Consider the following 18,629-nt stretch of genomic DNA (forward strand, 5'->3'; position numbering starts at 1 on the left):
ATGTTCTGAAACTGTGAGTTAATTACACGAACTACATGCATGGGTATCAGAAGGAAGAATGTAGGACTGGTTTCCACAACCAGTTCAGTCTGTGATGCTTGACTTGTGACAGCCACAGTTACCTACTACAGTATGGCTACCACAGTATGATAACTGACAATGACAAAAATCTTCCTGCATCCTCCCTTTTCAGATATTGTATAGTTGGCCTCAAGACAAAAGCCTTCACACACTAGTTCTGGCACTCACTTGAGTGCACAAGCATGATGCAGTAAGGCCTGTCATTTGGTGCCTTACTGCATTATGCTATGAGTAGTAGCAGGAAGAATCAGCTTAGGAACCAGATAGGGGATTTGAATCTTAAGTCTGCTGTCTACTAGCCTTTTTAGTCTTGAGCCAAATCACTTAACGTCTCTTACCTGGAGTTTCTTCATTAATAAAATCAGCTATAATATCTACCTTACGTAGTTTTTTGAGAATCAGGAATAAAGGGTAAGAAGTACCTGGCGGAGCAGGCATTCAGTAAACGGCAGGCAGTGTTACTACTTCAGTATTGTACTCTCCTGCCTCAGCCTCCTGAGTAGCTGGGACTACAGGCGTGTGCCACCACACCCGGCTAATTTTTGTATTTTTAGTAAAGACAGGGTTTTACCATGTTAGCCTCTGCCTCCTAAATTCAAGTGATTCTCTTGCCTCAGCCTCCTGAGGAGCTGGGATTACAGGCACGTGCCACCATGCCCAGCTAATTTTTTTGTGTTTTAAGTAGAGATGGAGTTTTACCATATTGGTCAGGCTAGTCTCAAACTCCTGACCTCATGATCTGCCCGCCTCTGCCTCCCAAAGTGCTGCAATTACAGGTGTGAGCCACTACACCTGGCCCATTTGCCTTATTTTTTAGTCAACTGTTGATATTGCTTCCAATGCTGTCGCTCAAGCTAGAGTGCAGTGAGCCGAGATCACACCACTGCACTCTAGTTTGAGCGACAGAGCAAGACTCCATCTCGAAATAAATAAATAAATAAATAAACAAACAAACAAATAAACAAAAAATAAGGCAAATGATTGAGTCATTTTCCTTGTTTTTTGATGAATTGACATATATTACCCATATGTTAGCCAGGATGATCTTGATCTCTTGACCTTGTGATCCAGCCACCTCAGCCTCCCAAAGTGCTGGGATTACAGGCTTGAGCCATTGCGCCTGGCTCACAGCAGAATTTCTTTACAAAAATTAAAAATAAAAATGAAGCCATAACCAAAAAGTTTCCAAATGTTTATATCTGCTAACCAATCAAGGAAGGCTGTTTATCAATAGTGAATTAGTTCACTATTGATTATAGCAGTTAAGGAAGTATGTCCTGAGAAAATAAACTTGTTTAAAGATTACTTTTCCAGCAGGAACAATTTCTCAAAAAGTTGACAGCATTGGAAGCAATATCAACAGTTGACTAAAAAATAAGGCAAATGGGCCAGGTGTGGTGGCTCACACCTGTAATTGCAGCACTTTGGGAGGCTGAGGCGGGCAGATCATGAGGTCAGGAGTTTGAGACCAGCCTGACCAATATGGTAAAACTCCATCTCTACTTAAAACACAAAAAAATTAGCTGGGCATGGTGGCGCGTGCCTGTAATCCCAGCTCCTCAGGAGGCTGAGGCAAGAGGATCACTTGAATTTAGGAGGCAGAGGTTGCAGTGAGCCGAGATCACACCACTGCACTCTAGCTTGAGCGACAGAGCAAGACTCCATCTCAAAATAAATAAATAAATAAATAAATAAATAAACAAAAAATAAGGCAAATGATTGAGTCATTTTCCTTGTTTTTTGATGAATTGACATATATTACCCATATTGCTCTGTGTTGCTGTTTATTGCTGGCATCAATACCAAGTTTGAAATGACTGAAGGGTTGGTCCCTATGAACAGGCTGCTTGAAACTACTACAGGTGAGAATATTTTCAAAGAAATTGCTGAACACTAATTTAGTACAAGTTTAAGTTAACTCTGCTATAACTGATGGGGTGATGTGTGGAACAGAAAAAAACAACTGGACAAATTTATAGAGTTAGTGAACTTGTAAGGTTTTTTGGTTTTTTTTTTTTTTTGTCTTTTTGGGTCTCAGTCTGTCACCCAGGTTGGAATGCAGTGGCATGATCTCGGCTCACTGCAACCTCCCACCTCCTGGGCTCAAGCAATCCTTCCACCACAGACTGCAGGGTAGCGTGGGACTACAGGTGTGCGCCACGAGACCTGGCTAATTTTTTTTTGAGATGGGGTTTCACTGTGTTGCCCGGGCTGGTCTCAAACTCCTGGATTCAAAAGATTTGCCCACCTTCCAAAGTGCTGGGACTACAGGTGTGAGCCACCACGCCCTCCTAAACATGTAAGGTCTTTAAAGCCTATAGTTATTCATCAGCAGGATTTCCTGGTAAATGTCTGAATCTATCCTGTGTTAGATAGTGTTAAACCAGCAGTGTTAGTGCGTAAACTTCATTCAATATCTATCTGATGATGGATACATTTGGTGGCTTACTGGCAATAAAGTGTTATTATTTTTTTTTAGCTCAGGAACTCTGAATGAGAAGAACTGGCCTTAACTACTATTATCAAACACTTTTTAAATCTTTTAATTGCATTTGGAAATTAGTGTTTATGGTAGACTTGATAATGTTTTGTAATGAATTTAACCTAAAATTACAAAATAAAACAATGCTTATATGTGAAACATATACTGCAATAATGTCATTTTAACAACAACTAGTGTTTGAATTGCATGTAATAGCAAGCTGCAATTGTTCCCATGCTTTCCAAAGTTGAAATGATATGACATCTAAAAGTTTTTCAAAGGTAAAATACATAAAATCTCATTAGAGATCAGCATCAACAAGTCAACTTTTGCAGTTGACCTTGCAAATTTGATGGGCAACACTCACTTTCAACCTCAATTAGGTAAAACATTATTCCCATAGAAAAGAATTCCATTCTTCTCTGGAATCTGTGGTACAAACAGAAGAAAATTATCCAACTGTTAAGTCTATATTTTGAACTTTGTTAGTAAAAGTTTTGTGGAAATTTGTTCTCTCTTTTGTTATACAAGTACCTATTTAATATCCTTGGTACTGTGTCTTGGCCTGAAAATACTAAAATAGTTACCCATCTGCGCACCTTTACAGAATAAGTTTGCTACCCTTGTTGTTGACTAGGAAAGCCTCTTCTAGAACAGGAAAGATAAATGCCGTTTGTGGTATGATCAGATCATTTTCTACTCCTCTTTTTCATTCATTTATCCCTTTCCTTGTCCAAATGTTGTAGAGGAATAGAAAGGAAGAAAAAAATAAATTATCTTGTGATGAACAATTAGACAGTTATAATGAAATTCCATGATGACATTTGGGCTGAGTCATAAACACAAATAGAAGTTGGCTGGGGAAAACTGGAGTAAGAGGAGAAAACGACATTTCAAGCAAAGGGGAAAAGGTGTGGAAAAACACAGCATAATGAAAAGACCTGGAAAACTATGGTGACAGGTTGTCAAACGACTCATATGCTAAGCTGAGGAGCTTGGGTTTCCTTTAGGAAAAGGGAGCCAAAAGAGGGTGTACTAAGAAAGAAAACTATCAGTGAGCCAGCACGTGGCAAAACTGGTATGAAGACATTCTATGAACGGCCTAAGGCTGTAGCACTCACTGGTACCTCCTCCATTTCTTGCCCATGGTTTATGCCAAGTATATAGTGCTAACCAGATGTTGACATATTAAATACAATAGGTTAACACCCATGTGTCATAGTCTGCTCTCTGTGGCCACAAAAACAGAGTCTAATCTTTCTTCCACATAACACTCTGTGGTAGGCAGAATCCCAGGGAAACCTCTCTGATTCCTGACCCCTGGTGCTCACATCACATATGGTTTCCTACCCTTGAGTGTGGGCATGATGAATGTCTTGCTTCTAGCCGACTGAATATGGCAAAGGTAAAGGAATGTTGCAGATGTAATTTAGGCCCCAAATCAGTCCGTTTTGAGTTCATCAAAATGGAGCTAAGGGCAGCCTCTAGCTAATAGCCAGCAAAAAACCAGGCACTCCATCATATAACTGAAAGGAAATGAATTATGCCAGCAATATGAGTAGTCTTGAAAGTAGATTCTCCTCCTCAGTCAAGCCTCCTGATAAGAGACTTGCTGAAACCTTAATTCCAGGCTTCTGGGACTCGGAGCATCCCAATGCTGTGCCTGGACTCCTGACCCACAGAAACTGTTCTCCAAACTACAAGCTGTTTTTAATTTAAATGATTTTACCACTACCTTTTTATTTTGCAGGACCTGTGACACCTTCCCTTCCTTTGTCTGCCTGGCAAACTCCACTCACCTTTTAAGGTCACTTCTCAGAGGTTGTGTTTAACTCTCTACTGTTCAAGCATAATAAAGGCCCTTTCATCTATTTTCCTAGAGATCCTGATACCTTTTTATAACATCACCAACATTGTATCACAGATACTCTTTATAGCAGACTGTATGCTCCATGAAGGTAGGAACAACCGTCTTTACAAGATCAGTGCCTTGCTCAATGAATGGCCATAAAAGTTCAGTGAATGCTTAATAACTTGAAGTGAAAGGAGATTAACAATCACAGTAACTCAGAATGCACGGCAACTGAGAGGTTGCCTTGTCCAATTCTCTAATTTTTCTATTGCTTAGCTAAATATCTGTAGGATTTTTTCTTCTGATTTTAGAATATTACAATTTCTCTCCCTTTTATAGAGTAGGAAAACAAGACTAGAGAAGTAGAGATTTATCAGTCTTTAAACAGCAGAGTTAAATTTAGAAAAAAGTTATCAACATTAGGCTTAATCCTATTATATTAAGTTGTATAACACACTGTTGTGACAGGATTCAGTAATGTATTGGGCATCTTTGAGTTTCATAGAATAACAGAATCAAATCTTTTTATGAAAACATTCCACTCTGTAAAGAAATCTCAGTTTTATCATATCAATCAAATGATGGACAATTTCAGACTTTACATATCGGGGGCTGGGGTAGAAATGAGATGCATGACATTTGTTAATATATATAGATTTTTTGACAACATAAGGTACATCACACAATGTTCTCCTTTTCTCAGTAAGGCATGCAAATGAAAACCTATTTACCTTAAAGATTCAGATAATGGTGTTAAAGTGCCATCTCCCCTATCTACTACGCGAAAGAAATTCAACTGATCTCCTTCTCGGTATACCAAGAATGTAACTTGCTTATTGCAGGAGGTCTTCTCCCAGACCTCATCTCGACTGGAGTCCAAGTACTCTGCCATCTCCCTAAGTGGATCTTCTGTAGGAACTACAAATGGAAAAGTGATAAATAAGTCTTCAATTTGGATCAAGTTTTACGCATCTTGGTACAGTGACAGGATATAATGTACTGAATTTGAACAATAACCCTGTGCATATAATATAAACATGATATTCTTCAAGTAAGTTTCTGATCTTTCTAGAGTTAATATAGCAATCCCTATGTTGTGTCAATAAGAAATAAAATGCATGATTATGCTGCTATGTTCAAAAACAGGACTAAACTAAAACATGAGGTTTTTTTCCTATGCCATTAGAGTCTGTATTTTTTCCTTATGCCACTAGAGTCTGTGTATTTCCTGATTCTGTAACATTTCTATCATTTCACTATATATATTTTCTGCTCCCTTATCTTCAAATATTGGTTCCAACAATAATTAAAACCAACACAAATCCTACTTACTTTAAAGTACACGCACACACACACACACAAATACACAATCAGGAGACATACCTAAGAAATTAGACGTAAACAGACCTATCTTTTTCTTTCTGGTTTTATATAAAGGCTGATTCTTAGACCTGTTCCTTGATGTGAAGTCCAATAATTAAAAGTACATAATAACTTAGAATGTGAGGGAGTCACTCAATGTACTAAAACTGCAACAGTTCCAGGAAAAAAAAAGTTCTCTTGTAAAGACATTCTCATCATACTGTAAAAACATTTGTTTTCTCCTAAAAGAGGCCATAATTTCCCAAGCTGTATAACTTTCATTTTATTTTTATTTTTTTACCTTCTGGCCATGAGTGACAGTCTTTCATTTATTTATTAACAGAATTGTGGTGCTGTACAACCCTTTACAAAGAAGTTGCAGCAATAGGCAAATATTGAACTTGGAAAGCAATAAGGTAAAAACATCAAAGATGTTTCCATAGCCTAAATTCAATAACATTATCACTAACATAAAAATCTTGTAATATGATTTAGCTTACTTTATGAAAATAGCTATTTGGATGTTTTTTATTTACTTTCATAGGCTGAAAATGTATACATATTAAAAGACACTTTTCAAACAAGTTCTTGCCCTTTGTAAGTTAATGCTCCACTTTTCATATTACATTAAAAGATAAAAATTTGGATCACAGGGCAGATCTTTGGGAAAGAAAAATAACAAAACAAAACAAAAAAGAAAAAAATGCCTCTTTTTTTATAAATTGCTATAGCCATACCACAGTCACATGAAAGCCTTTCTTAAACCAGCATAGGATGCCTTACTCAGGCAGGTGTACCTGTGTCTTCTCATAACAGAAAAATCGTTCAGATTTTATCAGCTATGAAATAATACGTATGAAGTTTTATATGCATTGGACACAATGCAAAGAGAGACTAATTTTAATCTTTCTATGCTGCTTTGATAACAATTATTTCAAAAACAATTTTTACTTTTATTTTATTTTATTTTATTTTTCGAGACAGAGTTTCGCTCTTGTTACCCAGGCTGGAGTGCAATGGCGCAATCTCGCCTCACCGCAACCTCCGCCTCCTGGGTTCAGGCAATTCTCCTCCCTCAACCTCCTGAGTAACTGGGATTACAGGCATGCGCAACCATGCCCAGCTAATGTTTTGTATTTTTAGTAGAGACGGGGTTTCACCATGTTGACCAAGATGGTCTTGATCTCTTGACGTCGTGATCCACCCGCCTCGGCCTCCCAAAGTTCTGGGATTACAGGCGTGAGCCATGGCGCCCGGCTTTATTTTATTTTTTTTGAGACAGAGTCTCACTCTATCACCCAGGCTGGAGTGCAGTGGTGCAATCTCCGCTCACTGCAACCTCTGTCTCCCAGGTTCAAGAAATTCTCATGCTTCAGCCTCTTGAGTAGCCTGCCACCATGCCCAGCTAATTTTTGTATTTTCAGTAGCTATGGTGTTTCACCATGTTGGCCAAGCTGGTCTCAAACTCTTGGCCTCAAACCCAGCACCTATAACCCCATCAACTCAGGAGGCTGAGGCAGGAGACTGCTTGAACTCGAGTGGCAGAGGTTGCAGTGAGCCAAGATCACGCCACTGCACTTCAGCCTGGGTGAAAGAGCAAGACTCCATCTCAAAAAAAAAAAAGAAAGAAAAAGAAAAAATAATTTTTGTACTAATAGAAAAAGTAGATGCTCTGATTAAACACTTTGGTTTAAAGCTGTACTACACACAAACAACTTTCAAAAATATAATACATAGAATTCACATGGCATTAAACACTATATAATTCTATCTTAACATAATGGCTCAGTAAACATAGGGTTATTGTGCTACTCTCAGAGTTATTACTATAAATATCATCTATGTCACATAGGACAATCGCATAAATCTAATTAATTAAAAGATTCTGATATCAGTAGTGCTAAAAGGCTCTAATATTATTAACTTTTTTTCTCTAACGTATAAAAGGCAATTCAATAGCCAAAGTCGCATATCTCATTAAATCCTCTTGAGGTAGCTAAGAAAAAGATGGCAATTATCCTATTTTCTAATCAAAATTATGAAACATAGGGATATAATTTGACATGTGGAAGCAAGCCAGGAATAGAACCAATACTTACCCTTTGGTTTTCTGTTTAGTGAAGGATCAAATAAATCTGAAGGCCTTCCTCAAAATGAAGTCCACAGAAGAGGACACTCTGACTAGTCCCCTCCACTTATGGGAAATCATGTGACATACCTGAATCAGGGACCAATGTGAACACTGCTGGCTCTTCTTATGCTTATTAAAACCTTCTCATCAATCAAGTCTCCATTAACGTCATCTTTTTCAAGGATCCTTCCTATACTATTTTCTGCTTAGCACTTATAACCGTGAGAGGAGTTTCATGGACTCTTTACACATTTATTGTAGGCAGTATCATGAAGCAGAGACTTTCTCTCCCATGTCTACTGCACTTGGAACACTGCTTTTAGTAGATGCTCAATATGTATTTGTTGAATGAATGACTAGATTTCAGAACTACCTATATTCTGAGAAAGGATATAACAGGGCACGATAATATCCATGAAACCCAGACACATCACAAGCCAGGTAAACAGGCAATGTTGGAATTTTGCAAAACAATCATAATCTAAGGAATTGAAGACTTAGTAGATTTAAAAATGAACAAGACTCCTATGAAACTAAACAATGGTAACAGAATATTTATGGTATGTCATTCTATTTCTGTTTCCTATACTGGCAAAAGATTTATTTTTAAATCTCCCTGGATTGAATTGGGAATCATGAGATTTTTCTGAAACGTATTTTAGAGTTCCAGTCTCTACACATTTAGGTTTTAAAGAACAATGCCTGGAGAATCAAATGTGATTTTTCTAAGACCTAACAGCAGAAAGGAAACCTAAATAAAACCTGAGGCTATAAAAATGCTAACTGACATAAAGAATGTTACTGTCACATTGCTTTTATATATATATATACACACACACACATATATATGCCTACCTTTTCTAGTATTTATAGGTCCACCACGCATAGCCAAAACCAGCTTCAAGGTACAACCTTCTGAAATGCTGTGGACAATTAACACAAAAATAAATCATAATCATCAAAATACATTCAGTGTTAAATATATATATAATTATGTGCTGATTTATCAGGCAGAGTGCCTACTCTCTAAAATATAAAAAGATACAGCAATGTAAATAAATACAAAATGTTCATGTATTTGCTGGTACAAATAATAAAAAAGTAAAACAAATTTTCATAAACCATAAATATGATGTGAAATCCAAGAATAAACATCCTGGAAAAGACCTCTGTGATTATGTGTTTTAGCCTGTTCATTTTACATGTAAGGAAAAGGAGGCCCAGAGACGAAAAGAGGCTTGCCCAAGACCCAAAGTGTAGAAAATAGCAAATCTATTTAGTAAAACAGAAAATAGAAAACTAACACTCCCAATGCTCTTACAGCTATTCTGCATTGCCTCTTATCCTTTTGTCCTTTTCTTAAGAAAAGAGTGATGAATTATGTGAAAGAGGGGAGAAATAAGAAAGACAAAGTGTCAGAAAGTGTGTTGGTGGTTGCTGGTGCACAGAACATTGCTTAGTAACAAAATGAGGGCTTAAGGAGAAAGGAAAAAGACTTTGTGAAGAACAATTCTCTCTTACACAAAACTCGTAAAAACAGAAAGAAAAGGAACATGGCCAGGAGGGAATTGTTCAATATTCAAAGAAAGGAGCAAAGTAGGCAAGAAGATAATAGGAAGATTTCAAAAGGCAGAAGATAAACAGCCTGGCATGAAAAATGAAAAGGTAAAACAAATGTATCAGAGGATGAAGGTTAAGTAGTATAGGGTACCAAACTAATGCATCTAAAGTTCAGGGTGTATAATGAAATCTAGGAATCTGAACTACTCAGAAGAAAAAGAGACGTGATCTAAGAGTTCAAAAGAAAAACATTAGCATATGGAATCATAATACTAAGTGCCTACAAAATAGCCAGTATGCAATTACACTCACTTGTAATCATTCAAGCAATAATCATCTTCAAGTTCCATGTTATTCCAAATTAAGTGTTGTTGACAGATGGGAATACCTTAGGGGAAAGTTATTTTTAAAAAAGTGTTAAAGAATTCAATAGCATCTCCAAAAGAGTATGATACACAAATATATTTCATTAAGGAACTAAGAGTACTAATAAATTAAACATTCTTCTAAATTGAATGCTAGGTGCTTAGCTAAAATTTACAGAATCATAGGTGGAAGGCATGCCTAAAAGGAGACATAGTCCAATCCATTCACTTTAGAAAAGGAACAAGATGTTGCAGTAACTCCTGGTCCTAAAACAAGGTATAAGATTAGGGAGCCCTTTAAACGGCAAGATATCATGCTCCTGCACAGCAAAAGAAACTATCAACAGAGTAAACAGATGATCTACTGAATGGAAGAACATATTCACAAACTATGCATCTGACAAAGGTCTAATATCTACAATCCATAAAGAACTTAATTCCACAAACAAAAAACCCCACAAAAAAATGGGCAAAGGACATGAACAGACAATTCTCCAAAAAAAAGATATATATGTGGCCAACAAATATATTTAAAAAGCTCAACATCACTAATCATTAGAGAAATGTAAATCAAAACCACGACGAAATACAAGCTCATACCAGTCGAATGGCTATTACTAAAAAGTAAAAAATAACAGATGTTGGCAAGGGTAAGGAGAAAAGGGAACAATATACACTGGTGGTGGGAATGCAAATTAGTTCAGCCATTGTGGAAAGCAATATGGAGATTTCTCAAAGAGTTTAAAACAGAACTACCGTTCAACCCAGCAATCCCACTACTGGGTATATACCCAAAGGAAAATAAATTGTTCTATCAAAAAGACACATGCACTAGTATGTCTCATCACAGCACTATTCACAATAGCAACGAGATGAAATCAATCTAGATGCCCCCACAACAGTGGACTGGACAAATAAAATGTGGTACATATATACCACAGAACACTATGCAGCCATAAAAATAAAATCATATCCGGCCGGGCGCGGTGGCTCAAGCTTGTAATCCCAGCACTTTGGGAGGCCGAGGCAGGTGGATCACGAGGTCGAGAGATCGAGACCATCCTGGTCAACATGGTGAAACCCCGTCTCTACTAAAAAATACAAAAAATGAGCTGGGCATGGTGGCACGTGCCTGTAATCCCAGCTACTCAGGAGGCTGAGGCAGGAGAATTGCCTGAACCCAGGAGGCGGAGGTTGCGGTGAGCCGAGATCGCGCCATTGCACTCCAGCCTGGGTAACAAGAGCGAAACTCCGTCTCAAAAAAAAAAAATAAATAAAATAAAATAAAATAAAATCATATCCTTTGCAGCAACATAGATGCAGCTGGAGGCTATCATCCTAAGAGAACAAATGCAGGAACAGAAAACCAAACACTATATGTCCTCAATTATAAGCAGGAGCTAAACATTGAGTGTATATGGACACAAGATGGGAACAATAGACACTGGGGACTATATGGAGAGACAAGGGAACATGGGTTGAAAAACTACCTATCAACTATTATTCTCACATCCTGGGTGACAGGATAATCCATACACCAAACTTCAGTGACACACAATTTACCATGTAACAAACCTGACCATGTACCCACTGAACCTAAAATAAAAGTCGAAAAAAAAAAAAGACATTATCAATCAGGCCTGAAGAGTTTAATATTTAAGGCCTAAAATGGAAATCAAAGCAAGTAGGAGTAGCTATTCTTATATCAGATAAAACAGACTTTAAAGCAACAATATTAAAAAATAAAGACAAAGAAGGTCATTACAAAATGATAAAAGGATCAATCCAACAGGAAGATATTACAATCCTAAATATATATGCACCTAACTCTTTTTTTTTTTTTTTTTTTTTTTTGAGACGGAGTTTCGCTCTTGTTGCCCAGGCTGGAGTGCAATGGCGCGACCTCGGCTCACCGCAACCTCCGCCTCCTGGGTTCAGGCAATTCTCCTGCCTCAGCCTCCTGAGTAGCTGGGATTACAGGCACGTGCCACCATGCCCAGCTAATTTTTTGTATTTTTAGTAGAGACGGGGTTTCACCATGTTGACCAGGCTGGTCTCGATCTCTCGACCTCGTGATCCACCCACCTCGGCCTCCCAAAGTGCTGGGATTACAGGCTTGAGCCACCACGCCCGGCTTGCACCTAACTCTTAAGCTCCCATATTCATAAAACAATTGCTACTAGACCTAAGAAAAGAGAAACAGCAACATAATAGTAGTGGGGGACTTTAACACTCCACTGACAGCACTAGACAGCTCATTAAGACAGAAAGGCAACAAAGAAACAATGGACTTAAACTACACAATAGGGCCGGGCCCGGTGGCTCACGCCTGTAATCCCAGGACTTTGGGAGGCCGAGGCGGGTGGATCACGAGGTCAAGAGATAGAGACCTTCCTGGTCAACATGGTGAAACCCCGTCTCTACTTAAAATACAAAAAATTAGCTGGGCGTGGTGGCGCATGCCTGTAATCCCAGCTACTCAGGAGGCTGAGGCAGAAGAATTGCCTGAACCCAGGAGGTGGAGGTTGTGGTGAGCCGAGATCGCGCCATTGCACTCCAGCCTGGGTAACAAGAGCGAAACTCCGTCTAAAAAAAAAAAAAAAAAAAACTACACAATAGAACAAATGGGCGTAACAGATATTTACAGAACATTCTACCGAAGAACTGCAGAATATACATTCTTCTCATCAGCATATGGAACATTCTCCAAGATAGATCATATGAGAGGCCACAAAAAAAGTCTTTAAAATTTTTTTAAAATCAAAATTCCATCAAGTATCTTCTCAGAATACAGTGGAATAAAATTAGAAATCAACTCCAAAAGGGAACCCTCCAACTATACAAATACATGGAAATTAAACAATCTGCTACTGAATGATTTTTGGGTTAACAATGAAATCAAAATAGAAATTTAAAAATTCTTCCAAAGGAATAATAGTGATAAAAGTTATCTAAGCCCCCAGGATACAGCAAAAGCAGTGCTAAAGGAAAGTTTATAGTGCTAAATGCCCATATCAAAAAGTCTGAAAGATTACGAACTGGCAATGTAACATCACACCTCAAGGAACAAGAAAAAACTAAACCCACAGATAGCAGAAGAAAATAAATAACAAAGATCAGAGCAGAAGTAAATCACATTGAAACAAAAAAATAGTAAAGATCGATAGACAAAAGGTTGGTTGTTTGAAAATATAAACAAAATCGATAGGCCATCAGCTAGATTAATAAAGAAAAGAAGACAGAAGATGCAAATAAACTCAGTTAGAAATAAAAATGGAGACATTACAACTTACACCACAGAAATAAAAAAGATCATTCAAGACTACTATAAACACCTTGGTGCACACAAACTAGAAAATCTAGATGAAATGGATAAATTCCTAGAAACATACCATCCTCCTACCTTAAGTCAGGAAGAAATAGAAATTTTGAACAGACCAATAACAAGCAGTGAGAATGAATCAGTAATTTTAAAATTGCCAACAATAAAAAAGCCTAGGGCCAGATGGATTCACAGTTGAATTCTACCAGACATTCAAAGAATTGGTACCAATCCTAGAGAAATGATTCAAAAGATTGAAAAAGAGGGAATCCACCTTAACTCATTCTGGGTAGCCAGGAATTACCCTGAATTTAGGAAATTACGCTGAAGCCAGGAAAAGTACGTAACAAAAAATAAAACTACAGACCATTATATCTGATTAACACAAATGCAAAGATTTCAATAAAATACCAGCAAACCAAATTTAATACACATCAAAAAGGTCATTCATCAAGATGAAGTAGTAATGGTTCAATATACATAAGTAAATAAACATAATTCACCACATAAACAGAATTGGAAACAAAAACCATATAACTGCCTGGGCACAGTGGCTCACGCCTGTAATCCTAGCACTTTGGGAGGTCGAGGCGGGCAGATGACCTGAGGTCAAGAGTTCGAAAGCAGCCTGGTCAACATTTTGAAACTAGGTCTCTACTAAAAATACAAAAATTAGCCAGACAAGGTAAAGCTACTTGGGAGGCTGAGGCAGGGAAATCGCTTAAACCTGGGAGGCGGAGGTTGTAGTGAGTGAGCAGAGATCATGCCACTGCACTCCAGCCTGGGCAACTGAGTAAGACTCCGTCTCAAAAACAAAGAGAAGGCTGGGCGAAGTGGCTCATGCCTGTAATCCCAGCACTTTGGGAGGCTGAGGTGGGCAGATGACCTGAGGTCGGGAGTTCGAAACCAGTCTGACCACCAGTAGAAACCCTGTCTCTATAGAAATTTAAAAAAAAATTAGCCAGATGTGGTGGCACATGCCTGTAATCCCAGCTACTCGGGAGGCTGAAGCAGGAGAAGTGCTTGAATCTGGGAGGCAGAGGTTGCAGTGAGCCAAGTTCACGCCACTGCACTCCAGCCTGGGCAACAAGAATGAAATTCTGTCTCAAAAAAAAAAAAAATCATCTCAATAGATGCAGAAAAAGCATTTGAAAATCAGCATTCTGGGCGCCTGTAATCCCAGCTACTCAGGAGGCTGAGACGGGAGAATTGCTTGAACCCGGCAGGTGGAGATTGCAGTGAGCTGAGATCATGCCACTGGCCACCGCACTCCAGCCTGGGCGACGGAGTGAGACTCTGTCTCAAAAAACAAAAACAACAACAAAAAAAAAAAGAAGAAAAAAACCCCAGCATCCCTTTATGATGAAAACCCTCAACAAACTAAGCATAGAAGGAACATATCTCATCATAAAATGCAACAATAATAAAAGCCATGTATGACAAACCCACAGTCAACATTATGGGAAAAAGTTGAAAGAGTTTCCCCTAAGAATTGGAACAAGACAAGGATGCCCACTTTCACCACTTGTACTCAACACAGTATGGAAGCTAGAGCAATCAGGCAAGAGAAAGGAATAAAGAGCAGGCTGGGCATAGTGGCTCATGCCTGTAATCCCAGCACTTTGGGAGGCTGAGGTGGGTGGATCATGAGGCAGGAGATCGAGACCGTCCTGGCCAACATGGTGAAACCCCATCTCCACTAAAAATACAAACATTTAGCGGCATGTGGTGGCAGGCACCTGTAATCCCAACTACTCAGGAGGCTCAGGCAGGAGAATTGCTTGAACCCGGGAGGTGGAGGGTTGCAGTGAGCCAAGATCGTGCCATTGCACTCCAGCCTGAGCAACAGAGCAGGACTCCATCTCAAAAAAAAAAAAAAAGGAAATAAAGAGTAATCAAATTGGATTAAGGAAGTCAAACTATCTCTGTTTGCCAATAATATGATAGTACACCTAGAAAACCCTAAAGACCTCCAAAAGACTCTTAGATTTGATAAATAGATTCAGTAAAGTCTCACATTACAAAAATAAATGAACACAAATTAGTAGCACTGCTATATACCAAAATCGACCAAGCTGAGAATCAAATCAAGAACTCAATCCCTTTTACAATAGCTGCAAAAAAATAAAAATAAAATATCTAGGAATATACTTAACACCAAGGAAGTGAAAGATCTTTACAAGGAGAATTACAAAACAATGCTGAAAGACATAAGGGATGACACAAAACAATGGAAATATATCCTATGCTTATGACTGAAATAATCAATATTGTGAAAATGGCCATACTGCCTAATCTATAGATTTGATGCAATTTCTATCAAATTACTAATATCATTTTGAAATTGATATTCCAAAAATATTTCCATTGCTTTGTGTCACCCCTTATTTCTTTCAGCATTGTTTTGTAATTCTCCTTGTAGAAGTCTTTCACTTCCTTGATTAAGTATATTCCCAGATATTTTATTTTTATTTTTATTTTTTGCAGCTATTGTAAAAGGGATTATTGAGTTCTTGATTTGATTCTCAGAATTTCCAGAATTAGAAAAACCAATCCTAAAATTCATATGGAACCAAAAAACAGCCCAATATCCAAAGCAATCACAAGGAAAAAGAACAAGTCTGGTGGCATCATACTACATAACTTCAAAACACACTACCAGGCTATAGTAACCAAAACAGCATTGTACTGATATAAAAGCAGATACACAGACCAATGGAACAGAATAGAAAACCCAGAAATAAAGGCAAATACTTATAATCATCTGATCTTCAACAGAGCATACAAAAACACAAACTGTGGTAAGGACTCCCTAGTCAATAAATGGAGCTGGGAAAACTGGCTAGCAACATGTAGAAGAATGAAACCGAATTCTTGTCTCTCACCACATACAAAAATCAACCCAAGATGGATTAAAAAATTAAATCTGAGACCTGAAGCCATAAAAATTCTAGAAGAAAACCTAGGAAAAATTCTTCTAGATGTTGGCCTACGCAAAGAATTTATGCCTAAGACCCCAAAAGGAAACACAACAAAAACAAAAATAAATAGGACCTAATTAAACTAAAAAGCTCTGTACAACAAAAGAAACAATCATAAGAATAAACAGACAACCCAGAGAATGGCAGAAAATATTTGCAAGCTATGCATCCAACAAAGGATTAATATCCAGAATCTACAAGGAACTAAAATCAGCAAGAAAAAACAATCCAATCAAAAAGTAGGCAAATTACATGAACAGACATTTCTCAAAAGAAGATATACAAATGACCGACAAACATTTTTAAACATGCTCAATATCCCTATAATCAGAGAAATGCAAATGAAAACCACAATGATATACCATCTTACCCTAGCCAGAATGGCCATTATTACAAAGTCAAAAAAATAATATATTTTGGGGTGGATGTGGTGAAAAGGGAATGCTTATACACTGCTGCGGGGAATGTAAATTATTACAACCTTTATGGAAAACAGCATGGAGATTTCTCAAAGAATCAAAAGTGGATCTACCATCTGATTTCGCAATTCCACTACTGGGTATTTACCCAAAGGGAAAAAAGTCTTTATATCAAAAAGACACCTGCATACGTATGTTTATCACTGCACAACTCACAACTGCAAAGATACGGAGCCAACCTAAGTGCCCACCAACAGATGAGTGGATAAAGAAATATGGCATACTCACACCACAGAATACTACTTAGCCATAAAAAAAGAACAAAATAATATATTTTGACGCAACTTAGATGGAGCTGCAGGCCATTATTCTAAGAGAAATAACTCAGGAATGGAAAACCAAATACCGTATGTTCTCACTTTTAAGTGGGAGCTAAGCTATGGCACACAGGGGTGGTATTAATGTGGAAATTTTGCCCAGGATTTTGTCAGCACGTTGTCAGCAACCAACTCTATTTTTAAAACTGACCCTATTTTTGTTAGTAACTGCTTCTTTCTGCTTCTGTGCCTTAGCTTAATTGCTTACTAGAAAAACTGCCTTGTTGTCTAAAAACTGCTGCCTTGTCTAAAGTCCTGAGTTACTTCCCCTGCCCCTTCACCTATAAAAACTATGTACTTTTCGGCCGGGCGCAGTGGCTCAAGCCTGTAATCCCAGCACTTTGGGAGGCCGAGGCGGGCGGATCATGAGGTCAAGAGATCGAGACCATCCTGGTCAACATGGTGAAACCCTGTCTGTACTAAAAATACAAAAAATTAGCTGGGCATGGTGGCACATGCCTGTAATCCCAGCTACTCAGGAGGCTGAAGCAGGAGAATTGCCTGAACCCAGGAGGCGGAGGTTGCGGTGAGCCGAGATCGCGCCATTGCACTCCAGCCTGGGTAACAAGAGTGAAACTCAGTCTCAAAACAAAACAAAACAAAAAAAACTATGTACTTTTCTTAGCTGGGGTCCAGACTTTTGGGTGTAAACCCTCTGGGCCCTCTGGGTGCTGGCAGGCACCTGTAATCCCAGCTACTGAGTGCTGCTTGGGTTTCTTGTCAGGTAAGATTTTCCAGAAGGCCGGGCGTGCTGGCTCAAGCCTGTAATCCCAGCACTTTGGGAGGCCGAGGCGGGTGGATCACACGGTCAAGAGATCGACACCATCGTGGTCAACATGGTGAAACCCCGTCTCTACTAAAAATACAAAAAATTAGCTGGGCATGGTGGCGCATGTCTGTAATCCCAGCTACTCAGGAGGCTGAGGCAGGAGAATTGCCTGAACCCAGGAGGCAGAGGTTGTAGTGAGCTGAGATCGCGCCATTGCACTCCAGCCTGGGTAACAAGAGCGAAACTCCGTTTCAAAAAAAAAAAAAGATTTTCCAGAACACTATAACGGACACTGGAGACTCAGAAGGTGGGGAGGATAAGAGGCCTAGAAGACAGTCCTTAATGCTGCAAAGTACAGTCCTTATGACTTATATTTAGTGTTAAAAGTATGTAAGTGTATTGTGGACAATATTCAATGCTGAAAATTATAGTTTAGAAGACTTTTCTCACATTTCTGTGGTGTTAAAGTAACATTAAGGCAGAGTCTATTTTATATACATACACACACACACACACACACATATACATATATATATATATATATATATATATATATATATATATACACATTTTTTTTAAAACTGCACGTTTGAATGTCTCTAGAAAATCTGGTCTATGCTAGCCAGGGAGTGAGCACTATCTATTCAACAGAACATTTATGATTACTGATACTGATGAAAATCTCTTTCAAATTTCTCATATACTGACCTCTCAAATTACTTTTGCTTATGATACTATAAAATAAGTGAACTAGACTACTAACAGTAAGTAAAAGTATGTGTTGCCTTTTCTTATTATAAGCCAGGCACTATTACACATGCTAGATCTATGTTATCACAATTTAACTGCAACAACAATCTTGTGAAGTGGACATCAACAGTGTCCCTGTTTCACAGGTGGTAAGATCAAAGCACAAAAAGATTGAGTG

At 38.3% G+C, this 18,629-nt stretch overlaps 1 protein-coding gene across 4 annotated transcripts in view; it reads right to left on the reverse strand.

The window, feature by feature from the left end:
• Positions 1–18,629, reverse strand: part of ZFAND4 (zinc finger AN1-type containing 4) — a 76,243-nt gene that overhangs the window by 25,955 nt on the left and 31,659 nt on the right. For 3 of the 4 annotated variants that reach the window (XM_074382105.1, XM_010340614.3, XM_074382104.1), the window contains 3 exons: positions 9,781–9,856; positions 8,764–8,831; positions 5,147–5,333 (listed from right to left, as the gene is read on the reverse strand). In XM_074382105.1, the coding sequence (XP_074238206.1) occupies positions 5,147–5,333; positions 8,764–8,831; positions 9,781–9,818 (293 nt within the window). In that variant the 5' untranslated portion in view covers positions 9,819–9,856. The remainder of the gene's footprint in view (positions 1–5,146; positions 5,334–8,763; positions 8,832–9,780; positions 9,857–18,629) is intronic. The other variant, XM_074382106.1, reaches the window with a different exon arrangement.

This window comes from Saimiri boliviensis, chromosome 12 (assembly GCF_048565385.1).
Source record: "Saimiri boliviensis isolate mSaiBol1 chromosome 12, mSaiBol1.pri, whole genome shotgun sequence".
In the NCBI taxonomy this organism is placed as follows: domain Eukaryota; kingdom Metazoa; phylum Chordata; class Mammalia; order Primates; family Cebidae; genus Saimiri; species Saimiri boliviensis.